This window comes from Sander lucioperca, chromosome 16 (assembly GCF_008315115.2).
Source record: "Sander lucioperca isolate FBNREF2018 chromosome 16, SLUC_FBN_1.2, whole genome shotgun sequence".
Lineage (NCBI taxonomy): Eukaryota > Metazoa > Chordata > Actinopteri > Perciformes > Percidae > Sander > Sander lucioperca.
This window is the reverse complement of record NC_050188.1, coordinates 20,969,573-20,990,686: the sequence shown is the minus strand read 5'-3', so window position 1 is coordinate 20,990,686 and position 21,114 is coordinate 20,969,573. Positions and strand designations below refer to the sequence as shown.

Genomic DNA, 21,114 nt, shown 5'->3' with positions numbered 1-21,114 from the left:
TATAGCTCCCTCTTAATCTGTGGCCCTTTACATTCTGTATTTTGCATTTTGTTTTTTAGTTACCTTTCGGTAACCAGTTTGCACCCATTGCTGTCCCTAGCCACCCTTTTGTCCTTTGCTCTATTCATCTTTAGGTTTCTTTGTGTTTTGTAGTGCTCTAGGTACCTGCCTACAATTATTCTATCCCTCTCTCCTCTTCTTTTCCTACCCCTCTCTCTCTCTCTCTCTCTCTCTCTCTCTCTCTCTCTCTCTCTCTCTCTCTCTCTCTCTCTCACCCTCACCCTCCCTCTCTCCCCTCCCCCTCCTCTCCCTCTTTCTGTCTCTTCTTTTGAAAGAGCTGGCTTCAGCAGTCTGCCTGAAATGGACGACGCATGCCCACTCATACATTGGCTTCTGCGGCCCCCGTCCACGCTAATCACAGGGTCTGTGTGTGTGTGTGTGTGTGTGTGTGTGTGTGTGTGTGTGTGTGTGTGTGTGTGTGTGTGTGTGTGTGTTTTTGCATCTGATGTGTGTGTATGCGTGTGTTCCTGGCTGCAGCACAGCAGTGAGGATATGTAGCTTCCTGTGTGCTGCTAGGCAGCCCAAGCTCATTCTGCCGCATGCCGCTTACCACCACCATTACGCAGAGGAATTCCCTGCTGTCTCTGCTACTGCTGCTCACAGAGAGTGCGAGTGTTGGCTAAAGATAGGAGGAGAGGAGAAACGAGACATGCAGCAAAGCAACACTGACAGATAGAGGACAGAGCTGGATTTTACATTGGATTTAACATGAAGATGTGCAGTGTTTGTTTATGAGGAAATCACTCTGTGTGTGGGATTTATTACTGACCTTTGTGCTCCTGAATTGCGCGTATGTAAGAGGCTACACTGTGTATTTATGTGTGTGTGTGTGTGTGAGAGAGAGAGAGCGAGTGTGTGAGTGAATGATTGTGTTGGGGTGTGTGAGTGTTTCTTCCTGATGCGGTCAGAGCGGGCTAGTCGTGTTTGTATCGTGGTGCTGGAGGAGGTGGAGGAGGATGAGCCCTCCTCTTCACCAACACCTCCCCAGCCCAAATCATCCCCAGACCGCAAATCCCATCATGCCTCTCGAAGGGCTGCCACTCAGGAGGACAAGGTGAGATGGGTCCTTCTGTTTGGTTCTTCGTTGACTAATTTAGAGTTTGCTGATTCAGCAGCAGTTTTGCCATGTTTAAGGTTTATATACAGTTTATTGTGAATGACCGCATTCACTGGGGTTTTAAACAGACCAATGCATTTCTCATACCTGGCCTGAAGTTCAAACCTGTGCTGAAGTGCATAGTTACACGTCCCATTGGATAAAAATACAATGCACTGCCAACACTTGTCGTCCTTTGCTAAATATAGAACCAAATACAATCACCAATTTAGCCTGCCATGTGAGATGACTGCTGGTTTGTATAGATTATCAGCAAGGCCTAAGCCTTTGTAGTCTCCAGTGTTGGCTGTTTAAAGGGCAAGCCTACCATTGAAACATGGTAGCAGAAAGTCTTTTCATCCTATGAAAGCTTTGAAGTTTACACTGAGTAGGGGGGAAAGCCGGAGAGGATATGCCTACTCTGATGACAGGGTTTTGTGCTCTACCTTCTCCGATCTCTGACATAGTTCCAGTGGTCATCAGTGTAATAGGCATGATGAGACAGATGTCTGACAGCCCCACTTATTTTTAGTTGGACGAAATAAGAGAGGGATGGGGAAAACTGAGAGAGGCTGAGAGTAAGGAGCAAATACACATCATAGTACTTGTAGTATAACTTTGCTGGGGGAAAAGGTGTAAAGGTGTGCATGTGACTAAATGTTATCATTGAGAACCACTGTACTTAATTACTTTATATTGCCATTACATTTTTTGCAATCTATCCTGTTATTTAGAAGGGCTTTGAAATTGGATGCCTCTCCAGACCTCCCCTAAATCAACATCATGTCAATTTTGTATGTGCATTTTCAATAATGTTGCAGCGCAAAGAAAAGTGGGTAAATTAGCAATGTTATGTCTGAGTTAAAATTCTAAGACTAATTATTTATCCTGCCATATTAAAACAAGGAAACAGTTTGCTATAATGATCATATAATAAAGTCAAGTGAGAGTAGTGTTATCATAAAATAAAGTCACTTTGTCGCTCAGATCTTAGTGACAAATTTATAATCACGATCACAGTCACTAGCCAGTTACGGTTGTGCAATTTATTGTCCAGCAATATCTTTAATGTAACACTAACAAAGTTTTTGTGTTTTTAAGATGATGTGGGAAAAATACAAAATTGTAGCCCAAAATTGTGAATTAGTTTCACTTTGATTTTTTACCATCAAGGCTGAGGGCGGTGCGCGGTCATGGAAAGCTTGTATCACAGTTTTGTCATTACTTAGAATTCCTCATGGCGGCGGCAGAAACTACACACTATAGCTTTAAACTGGCATTACCTTCTTTAGCCTTTAATTTGAAGGGACTCATGCACTTTTGTTACCCACCATTACCTTGTTTATGATGACTGCTGAGCAACACTGTTTACAAATCCAACTCAGTGTCAGGCACTCATCTCATCATCATCATCTCATCTCATGCTTGTGCTTACATTCATGCACACGTCAGACGTACATCAATGAAACAACAGTGAGAGTAGTATTAAAGAGGTGTGCTCAATGGGTTTATGTATCTCTCATTTGCAGCTTCCTCCTAGAAAATGCATACCTTGTATAACTTGTTAAAATTGTTCCACTTGTCTTTAACACTGCTATTTACATTCTTATCAGCTTTAACCCCTCACCGACTCAAACATTTACGTAATTGTGTGTGTGTGTGTGTGTGTGTGTGTGTGTGTGTGTGTGTGTGTGTGTGTGTGTGTGTGTGTGTTTATGTGATGTATGCTGCAGCTGCTACAGTCATAAACAAATCGGTGATATGCAGCCATTTGTGACCTATGGCTCTTTCCCAGCTCAGGATTATAGTGTCTGTGTGTGAGACTCTCCCATTTGTAACTCTCATAACTCTCACTGATAACACAGTTGTCAGCATAGAAATTGACTGCCTTGCAAATCGAGTATGTAGTAGTGTACATCAGCATTTCCTTGTCCTTGTCTCTGTAGCCGTCTCTGTTAAGAGCCATCTTCAACGTGGACCCAGATGAAGTTCGCTCCCTCATATTCAAGAAAGAGGATGTCAACATTCAGGTAAGTCACACTCTTCGTGCATGCGTGTGTGCGTGCGTTTTGTTCTGATCGCACCCATGTGTATTTGTCTTTCAAACTGTAGCTAGCTTCACATACACACCATGACATATAAAAAAAAAACACTAAGGAGAGCAGCAGTAACCCAGCAGGCTACAATTGATCGATTGACTGATTCAGAGTGCCTTCTGGCAGCTTCCCCGTCTCATATAGCTGTCAATCAGGGCAGGACACATGAACTGTTCCTAACACTTCCACTCACCTATGGTTAAAGGACATAACCTTTACTTGATACTCCTCCTTTTTTCTCCCATCGCTTTTGCTGTTCATCCCTATTCTTACTGAATATATGTCCTCAGTTTACACTACATTGTGTTTTCACACTCTTTGTTTTTCCCTCTGTCCTTGTGGGTCTATAGTGCTGGGGTCATCACACTGGGCCTGAGTCTTTTGGAGTCAGCAACACTGGCCCAGGCCTATTGCTGTCACATGACATTTGTTTATAGCCCCACTCTGTTGATTGCTCGCCACTACACTGAAAGAGAGAGAGGTGGGGGTGCGGCAGCATGGTGTATTGAAGTGATAGAGCGAAGTGAGGAAGACATGATAGACATTTTTCTCCTTGTGGCTCTAGTCTCATATTTCTTGTGGTCTGCAACAGTGTGAGGTCTATAGATTTTGTTTGGGGCATGTTATTTATGCCTTCACCCCATCATGATGTGTGTTTATGTGTGAGCATGTGTCTCAAAGCCTATGTTTGTGTGAAAAAGAGAAATAATACACATGCTTAAATTTGTGTTTTTCTGTGTTTTGGGATCTCCTGTCAGGACAACGAGAAGAGGACGCCTCTGCATGCTGCAGCCTACCTGGGAGACGCTGAGATCATTGAACTGCTCATTCTCTCAGGTAATAAACACTACAGCACAGCCATCAATCTGTTTAGCCATCCATTCCATTTAATTTACAGCTAATCTCCACCCACCTTTCGTATTAATTCTACTTGAAAGCTTACTCATCCATCCACACTAGCTGTTAGCAACCATTTCTTTATACAGCCATCCGCTCCTATTTTTCATCTGTGCATATTAGCTCTGATATATTTGTCTAATGTTTATTAATTGCTTTGTATATTTAAACATTCCTTCCTAAATCATTAAACAGGTCAAACTAAATTGGAAACAAATGTATTGTCTGTTTTTTGACTTGTTTGAAGAAAGACAAGATTTGAGTCATAATACCAAAAATCACGCCATGCTTTCCTAAACTTTCCAAAAGCCACTGCCTGTTTTTCATTTTTCTCCTCCCCACATGTTGCTCCCTGTTCCCTCATTAGTTTACATGCCTGTGTGTCTGCCCACTGCTCTGTGGCTGTCACCCTCTCTTGGTGACTTGTTATTTATCAATCATCTGATAGGGTCTATGACGGCTTCACTTTCTGTGAAGTCAGCTGAGCACGTTAGGAGGTGGGGCCAACCCTAACACAAGCGTAGTGTGGAAGGTGTGTGTGTGCGTGTGTGTGTGTATTTGTGTTCACTGTTTCTCAATAATGTGAAGAGCAAGCAACAGGTGCAGCTTCAGGGCTATTTTAACCCTCAAGCTGGGCCACAGAGGATCATGGGAATTTTATATCTTCTAGGCACTGTTGGCACATGGAAGGAGTTAGCCTTCAGGGCCTTTCTGCCAAAAAGGGTCTATTTAAACCCAAACCATGATATTTTCCTAAACCTAAGCAAGTAGTTTTGTTGCCTAAACTTAACAATATTTCTGGCAGACCTGAAGGCCATCTTCTCCCAACAGTGCACTGTTAGCTCACAACAGCACCTTCCCATAAAGGCCCTGACACAGCAACTCGATTATTGGCTGTCGGATAGTCTGGCGAGGTCAGTGACTCGAGTCTGTTCGCTGTGTTCCGTGCCGTCGTCAGTCGGAGGACCCGTCGGCCTTCATTTGGGCCGATTTGACATGTCGAATCGGAAGGCAGGCAGTCGGACTCAATGACCAATCTGATTGGTGGAGCGGGATGGGCGTGACTAAGAGTTAGGGTTAAGGTTAAAATGTTTTCAGAAACGCATTTCGGTGAACTATCTTCGTAAAATATGAGATTGTATTCCGATTCAAGCTGCCATTATGCCCGTTTGTAAAATCCGGGAGCAGCCAGACCCACGTGACGCATTTGTCCAATCAGCTGCCAGTTTTCATTTTTTGGGCAACAATACAGATTAGCACCGCCTGCTGTTATGGAGACGTATTATGTCTCGTGCATGCGCAGAATGTACGCTCAAGTCGGCGTCGCTTCGGTGTGTTCTGAGGCACTTTTTTGACCAACTCAGGGAGGCAGTCAGTCCAACTGCCTTTTCTGCCAACGGTCGGCCCTTGGGTTGGTGTGTCAGAGCCTTAAGGCATGGTAAAAACCTTTTTTAACTGTTAGTTTATCTTTAAGAGTTTTACTCTTCACACTCTTTCTATCAATTACTGTTAGGTATCTTGAGCCTTTAATGTATTTTTTCAGTGATCAGACATTTTTACGGGTTTTCCACTATGTTTGTCTTTGCTGTGTCTGCCATCGTTGACTTATCTCTGACATCTCTTGCTCACTCTCCTTCTCTCATTCAAGGAGCCAGAGTTAATGCCAAAGATAACAAGTGGTTGACTCCTCTTCATCGAGCTGTCGCCTCTTGTAGTGAGGTAACACATTACACAAACACACGTGCTAATGTGTACGGTGGTGACTCCACTGTAATGATGTGCCTATTTAATATATATTTATAATATTTAATTAATATAATAATATTTAATTTAATTTATATAATTATGTTCGTCTCACAATTAGGTTGTAACTTTTTATACCTTTGATAATCCCCTGTATGATGAACCCAAAATGCAACCCTACTAAGGGAGCTTTTCCACTGACAATAGCACTGCAACAAAAATGCCAACTTATTTAATTTCAGTGAAACCCCTGTGGGGGCAGAAAACACAGGTTAGTGCAGCAACACGCATACCAGAAAGGATATCTTGTAGTTACCTTACTGGCATGAGATGTAGAAAAGTATTGCTGCCGAGATGTTCACAGATGTTACAGATTTGTCCTTAAAAGGGTAAAGTGACACAACCACTGTGCAGTGTGTTGGTATGTGATAAACCTTTAAAATCTCTTTACCTATTTTGCTTGGTCCTGGCTGGGCAACATGCCCACACTTGCCCACACTAACACTTGCTTACTTGCATTGTTTCTCCTTCTCAGTGCTATAAAGCCCCCTAAGAATAGCAAATACTTTTCAAACCACCCATTCATAGCCATCTGCGCACATTGGTGTGTACTTTGTTAGTACACTGAGGCAAATTAGAAATAGAGCCTCTGTCGGCACACTCTGAACCATTCTCCCTCTCCATCCAGGATGCAGTGGCAGTGTTGCTGAAGCACAGTGCAGATGTTAACGCCCGTGACAAGAACTGGCAGACGCCGCTCCATGTTGCAGCTAGCAACAAGGCAGTACGCTGTGCTGAGGCTTTGGTCCCGCTGCTTAGCAACGTCAACGTGTCTGACCGGGCGGGACGCACTGCTTTGCACCACGCTGCCTTCAGTGGACATGTAGAGGTGGGTCTCATTTAGACACACACAAGGACACTCACATACATGTCAGCATCTAGTTAATTTCCTTTTGTGTGATAGATGGTGAAGTTGCTGCTGTCCAGAGGAGCCAACATTAATGCATTTGACAAGAAGGACAGGAGAGCCATCCACTGGGCAGCCTACATGGGTGAGACTGTTGAAGCCTCTGTCTCTCCTTAGTTGTCACTTCCATAAATAGTACATGGCGAAATGAACGTGCCTTGACTTAAGTTGAATTTTGATCAATATCATTTCTTCCCCTCCCTCATCTGTTTCAGGTCACTTGGAAGTGGTAAAGTTATTGGTGGCCAGTGGAGCAGAGGTTGACTGTAAGGACAAAAAAGCATATACTCCGCTCCATGCAGCCGCCTCCAGTGGCATGAGCAGCACAGTGCACTACCTGCTGAGCCTGGGGGTCCACGTCAGTACAGACACACACATTACACATATGCATGCATTAGCAGTGTCCTTGTTGCGTAAATAATGTGCCATAACCCTTTTACCTAGATAAATCTTCAACTGTAAATATTAAAGCTGTTTTAAATCATATCGATATAATTTTCTCAAGTCAATAAAATGCAAACATTGATTTCTTCTCTCCTTGCATAGGTCAACGAGGTGAACAGCTACGGCAACACTCCTCTCCATTTGGCCTGTTACAATGGACAGGATGTGGTGGTCAGTGAGCTCATCGAGGCAGGGGCCAACGTCAATCAGGTGTGTGTGTGTGTGTGTGTGTGTGTGTGTGTGTCCTTCTATGAAATAGTATGTGCGTGGGGAGAGTGTGTGTGTTTAATTGTGTTGTTTGGTACCTTTCTTTCAGGTGAATGAGAGGGGTTTTTCCGCTCTCCACTTTGCCTCGTCCTCACGACAGGGGGCACTGTGCCAGGAGCTGCTGTTGTCCCATGGAGCTCACATCAACATGCCGGTGTGTCCAAGTGCAGATACACTTTCATACAAACACGTGTCATTTAGCTGAGAAATGGTATTTGAGTGTGTACATCACCTGTACACAAAGAAAAGGAGCCTGTGTCCTCAGCTTTTTATGTGTATGCTGCCCAGTATCTAGTAGAAAGTTAAAAATGACAGTTAACACTTTGGTAGCAGTGATGGAAACTGATATTAGGTCCCCACAGCCTCAAGATGCAAGGCCATATGGAAGATGACGGTGGAGGGGGTGGCTCCCTGAGGCTGCAAGCTGCTCATGGAATATGTGTGTGGATGTGTGCGTGTGGTCCACAAGGGGGTCTAAGATAGCTTCTGTTCATGCTAAGCTTTCTAACACTACAGCGTTAGACTCTGATGCTGAGTCAGCTTACCGCACTGGCACTAAACTGTATATCTCTATGCACTGCAACACTGATATACTGTATAGAATCAGTACTCCACAGAAAATCATAATCATCGTCTTTGTCCTTCTCTGCTTGTCTCCACTATCTCTCCCTCCATCTGTCCAGAGTAAGGATGGTAAGACTCCCCTCCACATGGCAGCAACACATGGAAGGTTCTCCTGCTCTCAGGCCCTCGTTCAAAATGGTGAGAGCCACAACAGTGTGCTGTCTGCTTAATTCCTGAGTGTTTTAATGCAAATGCATACATATACCCTTTATTTATGTGTGTGAAGGAGCTGAGATTGATTGTGAGGACAGGAGCCAAAACACTGCCCTTCACATCTCTGCCCGCTATGGCCATGAACTCATCATCACAGCACTCATCAAACACAGAGCCAACACCGCCAAGTTAGTAACAATTGACATTTAGCCATCAGTCTATCTTCCCACTGAATATAATCTGCTTAAGGGGGGTGATGGTTTAACTTAGGATAAACCATTCTTTCAACCTCTTTTTTGTTTTCTTTCTGTCATCGAAAATGCGCCTATGCTCTCACACCTGACCCTCCTGTGATGACTTGCCTTCTCTGCCTTAAATCTTTTTAGGAGAGGCATTCATGGGATGTTCCCTCTACACCTGGCAGCTCTCAGTGGCTTCTCAGATTGCTGCAGGAAGTTGCTGTCCTCAGGTACATTCATGCTGACACCATTCTTGTCACTGGAATCACCTAGTTGACATCCTAATTGATGCTGATCGCATATTTTTGCAGGGTTTGACATAGACACCCCTGATGACTTTGGAAGGACCTGTCTACATGCTGCTGCAGCTGGAGGGTGAGTCATTGTTCCTACTCACTGCCTTATTATTGTTTAATTTCTGAGCCTCTTTAATGCTTTTCTTTGTTACAGCATTCATCCTTTTTTTTCATCTCCCATATGCACTGAAATATTATCCGTGCACTTGATTACAATAGATTGGTATGTCAACAAAACATCACTGTTAAAGCTGTCTCTCTAACCAGGAACCTGGAGTGTCTGAATCTGCTGTTAAACATAGGAGCGGATTTTAATAGGAAAGACAACTTTGGAAGGTGAGCCAAGCATGTGGTTTAATTCCAGGAATGTTAGGCATATAAATAAAATACGGTCTGAAGACAGAGGAAGACTTTTGACCACATTTTGCGGAGTAGAGGAATAAGTAAGTCCTCACTAGCATAAATAATAGCTGATGTTGACTCTCTGACCATCCCAGGACTCCACTACACTATGCATCAGCTAACTGTAACTACCAGTGTGTGTTTGCCTTGGTGGGCTCTGGGGCGAGCATCAATGAGCTGGACCAGAGAGGCTGCAGTCCCCTGCACTACGCTGCTGCAGCCGACACTGATGGAAAGTAAGTTCTACTCTGTGTTTAATTGATACTGTTTGTCGTTACGTATCAAAGTCAGATGAAGGCTTTGTTATTGTCAGGTGTGTGGAGTACCTGTTGAGGAACGATGCTGATCCAGGAATTAGAGACACGCAGGGTTATAGTGCAGTGCACTATGCCTCATCTTACGGACGCACACTCTGCCTGGAACTGGTACGTACAGCCACCACACAGAGTGAAAATATCGTGCATGTCCTACAGACGGTCAGAAAGTCTGATCACTTCCATGTGCTAAAAACTTTTAGAACTGTAGAGAAAACTACAGCACACAAGTCTCTGTCTGTTTCTTTCAGATGGCAAGTGAGACACCTCTTGATGTGGTAAGAAAGAAATGTCATCCACTGTAACACAATGAGCCCTTACATTGATTAATTATTTGTAATTGGCTCCCTCTGTTGGGCAGATCGGGAACATAATGGTTAGATAATCTGACACAGATGAAACTACTGTGATACATCTTCTGTCTTGTAATTGATTGGATAACAATTGGTTAGCATTTAGCAAAAAATGGTTTTAACATAAAGCTCCTCCTGGTACCCCTAACCTCTCTTTCAATTCATTTGGACCATGTGGAGCAGTGTGACCATGTCATGTCATGTAACCATGACATTTCTGTGCAACTTTTAATGAGGCAGTGACTTGCCATGTGTGCCAAACCTGGATCTGAAAATAGTAATATGGGAACCATCTCTCTATTTCAGTTAATGGAGACATCAGCAACAGGCATCCTGGGTGACTCAGAGAGCCAGGCCCCCGTCAGTCCACTCCACCTGGCGGTGAGTTCAAGGATTTGTCAGTGTTTTCTTTATTTGTCTCTCTCACACACAGGATTTCTCTGTCTCTGCTGTATCTATTACCATTAGACATACAAGAAGTATGTGTCTTCCACTGATTTAGGCCTACCATGGACACTGTGGAGCTTTAGAGGTTCTCTTATCGTCCATGCTGGAAGTGGATGTTTGCAGCTCAGAGGGCCAGACGCCCCTCAGCCTGGCCTGCTCCAAGGGTCACCAAGAGTGTGTCTCCCTGCTGCTGCACCATGGCTCCTCACCCATGACCTGTGACTACACACACAAACAGACAGCCATACATGCTGCAGGTATACATACAGGCAGTTACATACTCTGTCTGAAATCTGTTTGGATGTAACACCTTCACATCACATGAACAAGGTTTATTCTCTGTCTTTTAAAATGGCAAACATGTTGCTTTAGAAAAGTCATACTCTGGCATGTGTGTGTGTCTGCCGCAGCTATGAATGGCCACCCAGAGTGCCTGCGCCTGCTCATGAGCAACAACGACCAACACATTAATGTGGATGTACAAGACGCCAACGGACAGTGAGTATGTATACTGTATGTGTGCATGGACAAAATGGCTTAGGCTGGAGGTTTTCACTTTGAGGAGGTAACTTTAACTAGTTTCATAAATAAATCAAATGAACTGTCTTAAGTCATATTTCCACACTGTGTACAGGACTCCTCTGATGTTGGCAGTGCTAAATGGACACACAGAGTGTGTGTACTCTCTACTCAGTCAAGGGGCCAGTGTAGAGTATCAGGACCGCTGGGGGAGGACGGCACTACACCGAGGGGTGAGACATTCACACACACTCACTAACATTACAACTTATTTATAATTTTTTACTGACATTACAACTTTGATTAATCCTTTTCTATTATGATATATTTATTACTAATATTATTTTTCACTTTCTGATGTTTCACACAGGCGGTGACTGGCCAGGAGGAGAGTGTGGAGGCCCTCCTCCAGCGGGGGGCCAGTGTGTGTGTCAGAGACATCCGGGGCCACTCCCCTCTTCACCTGGCATCCGCTTGCGGCCGTGTGGGTGTCCTGGGTGCCCTGCTGCAGGCCATGACCACCTCCACACACACTCAAACACACCTCACTGACAACCAGGGCTACACACCACTGCACTGGGCCTGCTACAACGGTACTGGGACACAGCAGGACTTACTTGAGATACATGTCTGCTCTGTATGAAGCCACAGCAATGTAGTATTCTCGTCTGTTCCTCCCTTTGTACCTCTATCCTCTCTTTGTTTTCTTAGGATACGATGCTTGTGTGGAGTTGTTGTTAGACCAGGAGGTGTTCAAGAAGATTAAGGGCAACGCTTTCAGTCCGCTGCACTGTGCTGTGTAAGCGATGTCTGTTTGTACCAATGAATGTTTTAATGTAGATAGACACTGGTCTGATCTGGTCTGAGGGTATGTGACAGTGTGTGTTGTGTATTTCAGTATGAACAATAACGAGGGAGTGGCTGAGATGTTGATTGACTCCCTGGGAACGAATATCGTCAACACCACTGACTCCAAGGGCAGGTGAGGGCTGCAAACGGACTCAAATAACATCATGTTTTTTATGAAAGTTGTTTAGGGTGGGCACAAGCTCTGCTGGTATGTTGTCAACTGTGTTTGTGTCAACGCAGGACCCCCCTACACGCTGCAGCTTTTTCCGACCATGTGGAGTGTGTTTCCCTTCTGCTTAGCCACGGAGCTCAGGCAAACGTGGTCGACACACACACACGCAGGACACCGCTGATGATGGCCGCTATAAGCGGACAAACCAATACTGTGGGTCAGTACACCCGCTATGTGTCATAGATACAATATTGGCCTTTGATTTCTAAACCTTTGACATGTAACCATCTTCATTCATGTGTTGCAGAGATGCTGGTGAGCAGTGCTAAAGCAGACTTCACACTACAGGATACAAACAGGAACACAGCATTACATCTGGCTTGCAGCAAGGTAACAACCATTAACAGAAACAGAAATGCTTTTGTATTCACTGGACATGGTGAATTATGGATGTTAACATGTCTCCAAGGATCTCTGACCAAAGAGAAGAAAAAAAATTAGTTGGTATTGAAAATCGCTTTCTAGTGTGAGTTTATTAAAGGCTCTCCACACAATGTCTTAAAAGGTGTTTTTTTTTCCTCTACATGTTGGAAAAAATAAGTAAGTACTATGGGCTCACATGTGACAAATATACAAATGAAATAACACATTAGGGACTTATTATAAATATGAATGAGTCAAAGGGCTTTTTCATATTGTGCAAGACATCTATAATTATACTTATTTTCAATTTCCCCTGTTAATCACTTTGTTGCTCTCTGTTCCTCTCAGGGTCATGAGACGGGTGCCTTGTTGATTCTGGAGAAGCTCAGTGACAAGAACCTCATCAACTGTACCAATACTTCTCTCCAGACGTATGTAGTATTCCCAGGGTGCAGGCACTCAGCTGTGCGGTGGGGTAATGTACTAATAAACTTTAACATCTCCCTCCACCTTCTTTCAGGCCCCTGCATGTAGCAGCCAGGAAGGGATTAACAGTGGTGGTCCAGGAGCTGCTGGGGAAAGGAGCCAGTGTGTTGGCAGTGGACGAGAACGGTCGGCTTTCATCTTACTGCTGTAGTGTACACCTCACTATTCACACATACTTCTAGAGTCTAATGTGAACTTTTTGTTTTACTCTGTCACTCTTCTCTTATACGTAGGTTACACTCCAGCTCTGGCCTGTGCTCCCAACCGTGATGTGGCAGACTGTCTGGCACTCATCCTCAACTCCATGATGCCCACCTCCCCTATGGTCACCATAGCCGCTTTGCCTGCACATTCTCTTACTCAGACAGTGATCAACCACCACCCGACCAAAAATCATGTCTCCAAAGGTGTGGCCTTTGACACCCCTCCCTCTCTGAGGCCTGACCACGCCTCCTACTGCAGACCGGACCGCCCGCTGTCCTGCATCACTGGGGATGATGAACTGAATGACTCAGATTCAGAGACGTACTGAGAACATACCTGCTATTGAACAGAGCCCCACAATACTGGCAGGCTAGCCAGCCACTCAGGAGCCTTAATAGATCACTGACAAGGAACTAAAAGAGGGAGAAAATAGAACCAGTGTGCAGATTATTTTTAGGCACGCTTCTTTAAATCTTAAAATAACCCTTGTTGTAAATCATGTTTGTTTCCTTATGGTGCATACCCATGGGGTGTAAAATTAACATACTAAAAATATAGAATAAGGTGAATACACACTACATTTCTGTCAGACATCATCACTGTATGGTCAGTAACATGGCCAGTGTCTTTTTAAATTTAAAGCAATGTTATTTTTCTCTTGTTTTTTGCTGATACTTTCTGAAGTGGTTTTAAGACTTTTCACAATTTTTCCTTCAACTATTACTAGAAGAGTATCTACTGGAGAAAAGAGGACTGCTTTTTTTTGGCACGATTGTCTAAAGAAAAAACACAGGGACAATCACATGGGACCAGGAGATTGATTATCGCTTTCCCGACTGTACTTTTGAGTTTTTATTCAGAGTTCTTCGAGCTTTGAAGGCAGACACTGATGGCTGTCACTCACGCACATTGGTAATGCTGTGTCATTGTTATTGAACCACTTTTAAATTCCTTGGAGAGGAAGTCATTATTGAATCCTATGAATTTATTCCAAGTGGACTGAATCATTGGGAGCTGTTTAGGACAACAGGTGGATGTAAGATCCATTTACTGTATGACTGGTCCAGTCACTTGATTGATGACCCGAATGAGCGGCTCAACTTTGAACTTACAATGCTGTAACTACTCAATGTCTGTGTACTGCTGGAGACAGGGGGAAGGGTGTGTGTGTGTGTGTGTGTGTGTGTGTGTGTGTGTGTGTGTGTGTGTGTGTGTGTGTGTGTGTGTGTGTGTGTGTGTGTGTGTGTGTGTGTGATTAATAAATATTGCCTTTTAAGGAACAAGCTACTTTCAGGCAGAGGATGTACGCTACTGGTTCAATGTTTGTACGGATTAAGTAATGAACGAATAAAGAGATTTGTTTTTGATTAATTGCAGTTTGTGTATGAAAGAAGACAAATTCTTGAAAGTCGGGGCTTTATAATGTTAAGAGGCAGGCTAGCTCATTTTAATATGGCTCCAGAACAGCTTTTTAAATGTATTTAAAAAAATCTTCTCCTGACAAACCTATCTATTTCAAAGCAGTTCATTCATTGTCCAGGTGATACATTCGTCCGTACAGACAGGCAGTGACCAGGCCACCAGTCATGTTTGAGTGTTTCATGGTCACTCTGCCATCTGCAGCTGTTTCCAGATGTTCTGGCTGCTCCAGGACCATCTTGCTAGCCAAAACTGATGGGTACACATATCTGCTCCCAAACTTCCCCTCCAACAGGAAGTCCATTTTAGACTCAGCCTCTTCCACTTCCTGTCCACAGGAACTGGCATCCAACCCTGCACAGCGGACTAGTGCACACACCTGCCACAGAGATATGATAAATGTGATAAGAGTCTCATTAAGCAGTTTTAAAATATAAAAAAATATTCTCATTCATACCTGCAGGGCATAGCGCCCATCCATAGTGTGTGTTCCAGCAAATGCCCCCAATGCGTAGAGCTCTTTACTGTCACCCTGTGGTAACCGCCGGTACTGCAGGTGACAGCAAAAGGTGCCATTACACACATTCACTTTGCCCTCTGTCTCGTTTAAGAGGACAAATGTAAATGGGTCGTGATCTATGGATGAGATGAAGGTGGCAGAGGAGGGAGGAACTAATGAAGCAGTTTCAGGAGGGGGAGAATCAGAACAGCTCTCTTGGTGACAGACTCCAGAGTCTGTAGCTGTAGATGATGTGGACTCACTCCTAACTAACCCCTCCTCTGTGGTTACACTCTGCCCCACCCACAGTGGGTCTAAGACTGGCACCCTGGCCACCAGCAGCCTGCCCTCCTCTGGGTCTCCTTTCTGGGCGTGGTGGTAGGTGGCAGAAAAAGGGGTGTAGATACCACTTCCTCTCATGTTATATTGGTCTTTACGAAGGTTGGCCGCTAGTAGGGTGACATTGGCACCTAAGCTGAATGCCTGCTGGAACTGGACTGAATCAAGTAAGGGGAGCAGGTTCATCCAGGCTGTGGGGAAGATCAGCTGACGCACACCCTAAAAGGAGAGGCCAATGTTAGGAAAACAGAAAACCAAACACAGGAATAAGTGTCTGTGTTCTACCTTCTCCACGAGGGCAATTGTGGGCTTGTGGAACAGGATGTCAAAGCAGATCATGAGGCCAAACCTTCCAGCAAAAGGTGTATCAAACGTTATGATCTCAGGTTGCGGCGGCGTGTCAAAGGACTGCTCAAAGTAGAGGTTGTGTTTATGGTAGCGAGCCACCAGCAGACCATCTGACCTGTATGAAAGAAGGTTTTGTAAACAGAACACTAGGAAATGATTTATTGGTCAACTTGCTGGACTTTAGCTAAACAGCTTCTATTTTAAGGTCTACACTGCACCTGAAAACCACGTTGGTGTTGAACTGCCAGCGTCCATCAGAGGGACAGGAGGAGGAGGGGTCAGTCTTCAGGGGGCAGGGCTGCAGGTCAGCCATGTTGGCCACCAGGTAGAGGTTGTTACGACGGGCCATACAGCTCAGCTGCTGGAGAACCTGTAAAACACAACCACACTCAAATGTGATTTATATTCAAAGACTGATGCTTCATTAGTGAAGGCTCTGGGCAGCCTAGTGGTGTCTCTATGTCAGTGTATCCTGTCAGAATGGTAGTTCAATAACAACATCAAGTCGTATGATTGTGTACCTCAGTATTGTTGTATTTGCCAGGCTCTGTGCAGGGATTCCAGCTCTCCTGCTGGGGGTCAGGAATGGTTTCTAGGTAGCCGGAGATGGAAGAACGGCTGAAGTTAAAACCATGAAGACCATCTTCTGGAAACACCAGGATCTGGGCACCCTGACCAAGAGAAGATGAGGGCAGAGTAGAGATGAGACAAGCTTCATTACTATTTTGCAGTCATGAACTGTGTGGCAATAACTGAGCTTCTTTATGTAAGTATACAGAGAAATACATCCATTCGTGCCTGAGGCCTTCATCGCCAGTAGTCATATTTCCATCTAATTGTCAAGCGAATTTTAAGCAAACTTTTAAAATGTCGCAAAAAAAGAAAAGCGAATTAGAAGCGTTTCCATCAACTGGTTTAGAGTGAATAAACTAGACTACGCTTGATGGTATGAATGGTTGTAGATTGCAAACCGGCTTGTTAAATCAAAGAGTTTAGAAGCTACATTTTTTGGCTAAATGGAGAGAGGTAGCATTGTACAAGTTGGCCACCTGTGCAGAATACAGGGTTGTGTCAGAGACATCTGGTGTCAGCAAGACAACCGTTCACCACTGTGTATACGCGGTGTGCAGGGCCATACGATTCAAGCTGTTGAACCATTTTGTCAATATACCCGACATGGCTGAGGCACAGGCGCACCACAGCTCCACTACGCACCTTGTCCCACAAGTACGGAGCCCCCCTGGTCCCACTTTGTAAAAAAAAATTAATTATAACTATCTCGTGGCCTCAAGATAGTATCTCGTGGCCTCGAGATAGTAACTCGTGGCCTCAAGATAGTATCTCGTGGCCTCAAGATAGTAACTCGTGGCCTCGAGAGACGTATCTCGTGGCCTCAAGATAGTAACTCGTGGCCTCGAGAGACGTATCTCGTGGCCTCAAGATAGTAACTCGTGGCCTCGAGATACGTATCTCGTGGCCTCAAGATAGTAACTCGTGGCCTCGAGATACGTATCTCATGGCCTCAAGATAAGTGTATATAAAAGGAGAATGCACAATGGAGCAGCTTTTCTCCCCAAAGCAGAGAGTGCAGTGCGGCTTACAGAGCATCATTTTTGGCCGTTTCCCAGCCGTCTCCCGGCGTCCTTTCCCTGAGAAAATAGCGTGACATTTACACGAACTGCCGTGAGACTGCATATCCATAGTCCTTTATAATTCTTCTTCATATTTTATAGCCTATATTTATACTTTTTACATGTATATACTTGTTTATTTACCAACTTCTATTATTATTTATATTCCTTTAAATGTCTTGATGCACTCTCTGCTTTGGGGAGAAAAGCTGCTCCATTGTGCATTCTCCTTTTATATACACTTATCTTGAGGCCACGAGTTACTATCTTGAGGCCACGAGATACTATCTTGAGGCCACGAGTTACTATCTTGAGGCCACGAGTTACTATCTTGAGGCCACGAGTTACTATCTTGAGTTACTATCTTGAGGCCACGAGTTACTATCTTGAGGCCACGAGTTACTATCTTGAGGCCACGAGATAGTTATAATTAATTTTTTTTTACAAGGTGGGACCAGGGGGGCTCCGTACACAAGTGTACGGCGCACTGGATGGGACCCGTATCCCGATCTTTCTCCCATCCGATGGATACCGGGACTATAGTCATGTGAGTTACATGTTCGCTACATCACAACTTATTCGGCAAAGCTGTTTCCATCTCCCATTTTGCGCATTAACTCTAAAAAAAGGCAAAAACCACCTCAAGTGAGCGTAATTTGAGGACGTTTTTTTGATTTTGCCGTTTTCTAATGCGATACTTCAAAATGCGCATGCAAATACGTTGATGGAAACATGACTAATGACTGCTTCTGTTATTGTTGTTATTGAATTCCTGATGACTGAGTTTACTTGGGAACACGGACTCATTTGCAGTATATATATATATATATATATATATATATATATATATAATAAAATGGCCATTCCTTAAACTTGTGATAGCAGGGTAGTTACGAGCATATATTACTGCAAATGAGTCCTTCTGAGGCCTTCCTCGCCAACGACTGCTTCTGTTATTGTTGTACACATGATAAATAAAGAACCTTGAATTCTTGATGACTGAGTTTACTTGGGAACACTGACTCGTTGGCAGTATTATATGCTCATACCTACCCTGCTATCACAAGTTTAAGTAATGGTCATTTTATTGATACGGTATTATCCTGACTGTGCTTTTTAGTAACTTATGTCACTGATCAAACAGAAAACTTCTTAAATATAGTGGTCTCTTGTTATGAAGTGACAACTGCAGTGACATCTGAACATAGACCAATGCTTTCCAGTGGAAAGTTTTTAGTGGAAAAATTGTGATATGTAGGACAAAGTACTTAATACTGAATACCATACCTGCTGAGCAGCCTGGGCAGCCTGCTCCTCGTAGATATCCAGGTTTTTCTGCATGTGCTGCAGGGCTTCAGGGCGGGACAGGGGGACATCAGGCTCAGGGTTAAGGATTAAGTTGTGCTCATACACAGCAGCAACATACCAGGAGTCCATGACAGGCTCTGTCTGAACAACGGCTGAAATTAAAGAAAAACTGACGACAACGATCAAAAACATTGTTCCAGTCTTCGATGATAGACAACAATGTTGAAATCAGTTAACGCAACACGTTACTTTTTTGGTTACCATAGCCTCTCATCAGGGGTTCGAAGTCCTACTAGAGGCTGAGGTAAACAGAGCTGACTGGTTTAGTGATAAGAAGCTCCCCTTGTGAAACAGTGTTGTTTACTGTATAAATCTGGAGTCACATTTACAGTTATAGGTTGTACAGCAGCTCCACGTCTTACATTTTCAAATAGCCTACTTATTGGAAGTTACATAACATAACTGTGGTTTTGTGAACCGCTGGACGACTGCCAGTGACATTATACAAAGTGGATATGTCTCATAGTTTTCCACACAGATTGAAATCTCACATGAGTGATGTCACATGTAGGCTATAAATGCCAGCTGAATTTTAGCATAGGGCACAACTGATGACTATGACTAGGCCACAGGACATGAATCAGAACGCCTAGTATTACCACAAATGCAAACAGACAAACAAGTAGCTAGCCAGTCAGGCTAATCCAACCTGCTGCTTTCTTGTTTACGTGTATTCCAAGTATTGCCAGGTAGTCTCTCTTTGCCAGACCTATCTGCACCGTGGTAAAGTTGGTTTTATATTGGACATTGGATATTCGACACATTCGAAAAATCTATTATGCGGCTTGCCATTTTGACCTATTCATGTCAAAATACTTCTGATGAACTCAGCTAACCCCCCTACACATAACACAAAGCTTCTTTTCTCAAAAAATCCATCTGTTAATTTTATAGATATTTTTTAATGTAAAACAATGCTATAAATCTATTATGCGGCTTGACCTTTTGACCTATTCATGTCAAACCACTTCTGATGAACTCAACTAACTTCCCTACACATAACACAAAGCTTATTTATTTTTAAAAACGATCCTTTGATTTTTAAAATATTTTTTAATATTAAAAAATGCTATAAATCTATTATGCGGCTTGACCTTTTGACCTATTCATGTCAAACCACTTTTGGTGAACTCAGCTAACCCCCCTACACATTGCACAAAGCTTCTTTTTTCAAAAAACCCATCCTTTGATTTTATAAATATTTTTTAATGTAAAACAATGCTATAAATCTATTATGCTGCCTGACCTTTTGACCTAGTCATGTCAAACCACTTTTGGTGAACTCAGCTAACTCCCCTATACTTTGCACAAAGCTTCTTTTCTCAATTTTTTTTTTTTATTATTTTATTTTATCTTTGTAGACCCAATTTGACTCATGCAGAAGATGGTTCCAAGATCTCTGCACTCCAGCAACCGGAATGGTACATGTTCCAGAAGAATTGTTTCAATGTACACTGTGTGAAAAATAATAAATAACTAGAACTGCAAGCAGTTATGACAGGGTCGTGAGTAGCCCCCGACGACCCGGGGAGCGCGCGAAAGTGGGACCCAAAGCGTAACGGTGAGGAGGCAAACGTCAGTAAATATCGACGTGTGAGCCGCAAGGTCTGTGGTACGTTGCCGTTGCAAATATCCCATTAACATTGATTGAGTAGAAGGGCCGAAAATGGTCTACGTTGGCTACAGCGCCCCTTAATGGCCGATCTTCTTAAAATGTGTGGGGGACCCCCAGAGGGTCATGGCAAACTAGGACCTAAAGTTTCGTGTTGGTAGCATTTATTTTGGTTGAGATATGTCAAAGTTGGTGTTTTCATAGTTACCTACAAAAATTTGTTTGTGCGTAATTTGCGAAATTTTTGTCTAAAAAATTCTATAAAATTGAAGGATGTTTTTTTTGAGAAAAGAAGCTTTGTGCAATGTGTAGGGGGGTTAGCTGAGTTCACCAAAAGTGGTTTGACATGAATAGGTCAAAAGGTCAAGCCGTATAATAGATTTATAGCATTTTTTAATATTAAAAAATATTTTAAAAATCAAAGTATCTTTTTTAAAAAGAAATAAGCTTTGTGTTATGTGTAGGGAAGTTAGTTGAGTTCATCAGAAGTGGTTTGACATGAATAGGTCAAAAGGTCAACCTGCATAATAGATTTACAGCATTTATTTACATTTAAAAAATATTTAAAAAATTAACAGATGGATTTTTTGAGAAAAGAAGCTTTGTGTTATGTGCAGGGGGGTTAGCTGAGTTCATCAGAAGTATTTTGACATGAATAGGTCAAAATGGCAAGCCGCATAATAGATTTTTCGAATGTGTCGAATATCCAATGTCCAATATAAAACCAACTTTACCACGGTCCTATCTGCGTGCTGTGGAGTAAGGTCTGGCTACACCACACACATTTGCATTTATTTAAACCATTCACAATCGTCTTGGCTGGCGCTAAGGTCAGACGCAGCGAGCG

At 43.4% G+C, this 21,114-nt stretch overlaps 2 protein-coding genes across 7 annotated transcripts in view; one reads left to right on the top strand and one right to left on the bottom strand.

Annotated features, from left to right (window-relative positions):
• The window catches only part of LOC116066868 (serine/threonine-protein phosphatase 6 regulatory ankyrin repeat subunit A), a 21,361-nt gene extending 6,943 nt beyond the window's left edge, over positions 1-14,418 (top strand). Inside the window, exons 1-29 of one of the 5 annotated variants that reach the window (XM_035992778.1) lie at positions 477-1,114; positions 3,103-3,186; positions 4,011-4,089; positions 5,798-5,868; positions 6,581-6,781; positions 6,857-6,944; positions 7,075-7,217; positions 7,406-7,513; positions 7,620-7,724; positions 8,254-8,332; positions 8,421-8,535; positions 8,734-8,810; positions 8,895-8,961; positions 9,150-9,218; positions 9,380-9,520; positions 9,598-9,709; positions 9,850-9,876; positions 10,258-10,332; positions 10,454-10,655; positions 10,809-10,896; positions 11,033-11,150; positions 11,288-11,510; positions 11,629-11,716; positions 11,816-11,899; positions 12,007-12,155; positions 12,246-12,328; positions 12,710-12,792; positions 12,882-12,973; positions 13,081-14,418. In XM_035992778.1, coding sequence (XP_035848671.1) covers positions 959-1,114; positions 3,103-3,186; positions 4,011-4,089; positions 5,798-5,868; positions 6,581-6,781; positions 6,857-6,944; positions 7,075-7,217; positions 7,406-7,513; positions 7,620-7,724; positions 8,254-8,332; positions 8,421-8,535; positions 8,734-8,810; positions 8,895-8,961; positions 9,150-9,218; positions 9,380-9,520; positions 9,598-9,709; positions 9,850-9,876; positions 10,258-10,332; positions 10,454-10,655; positions 10,809-10,896; positions 11,033-11,150; positions 11,288-11,510; positions 11,629-11,716; positions 11,816-11,899; positions 12,007-12,155; positions 12,246-12,328; positions 12,710-12,792; positions 12,882-12,973; positions 13,081-13,379 — 3,306 coding nt within the window. In that variant the 5' untranslated portion in view covers positions 477-958 and the 3' untranslated portion in view covers positions 13,380-14,418. Of the gene's footprint in view, positions 1-311; positions 1,115-3,102; positions 3,187-4,010; positions 4,090-5,797; positions 5,869-6,580; positions 6,782-6,856; positions 6,945-7,074; positions 7,218-7,405; positions 7,514-7,619; positions 7,725-8,253; positions 8,333-8,420; positions 8,536-8,733; positions 8,817-8,894; positions 8,962-9,149; positions 9,251-9,314; positions 9,521-9,597; positions 9,710-9,849; positions 9,877-10,257; positions 10,333-10,453; positions 10,656-10,808; positions 10,897-11,032; positions 11,151-11,287; positions 11,511-11,628; positions 11,717-11,815; positions 11,900-12,006; positions 12,156-12,245; positions 12,329-12,709; positions 12,793-12,881; positions 12,974-13,080 lie in introns of those variants that run through there. The other 4 variants (XM_031323037.2, XM_031323038.2, XM_031323040.2 and 1 more) reach the window with 4 other exon arrangements.
• LOC116066871 (biotinidase-like) overlaps positions 13,817-21,114 on the bottom strand; it is a 22,597-nt gene continuing 15,299 nt past the window's right edge. Inside the window, exons 1-6 of one of the 2 annotated variants that reach the window (XM_031323043.2) lie at positions 18,575-18,866; positions 16,178-16,327; positions 15,875-16,026; positions 15,594-15,771; positions 14,928-15,527; positions 13,817-14,849 (exon numbers count right to left, since the gene is read on the bottom strand). In XM_031323043.2, the coding sequence (XP_031178903.1) occupies positions 14,577-14,849; positions 14,928-15,527; positions 15,594-15,771; positions 15,875-16,026; positions 16,178-16,327; positions 18,575-18,787 (1,566 nt within the window). In that variant the 5' untranslated portion in view covers positions 18,788-18,866 and the 3' untranslated portion in view covers positions 13,817-14,576. Of the gene's footprint in view, positions 14,850-14,927; positions 15,528-15,593; positions 15,772-15,874; positions 16,027-16,177; positions 16,328-18,574; positions 18,867-21,114 lie in introns of those variants that run through there. The other variant, XM_031323044.2, reaches the window with a different exon arrangement.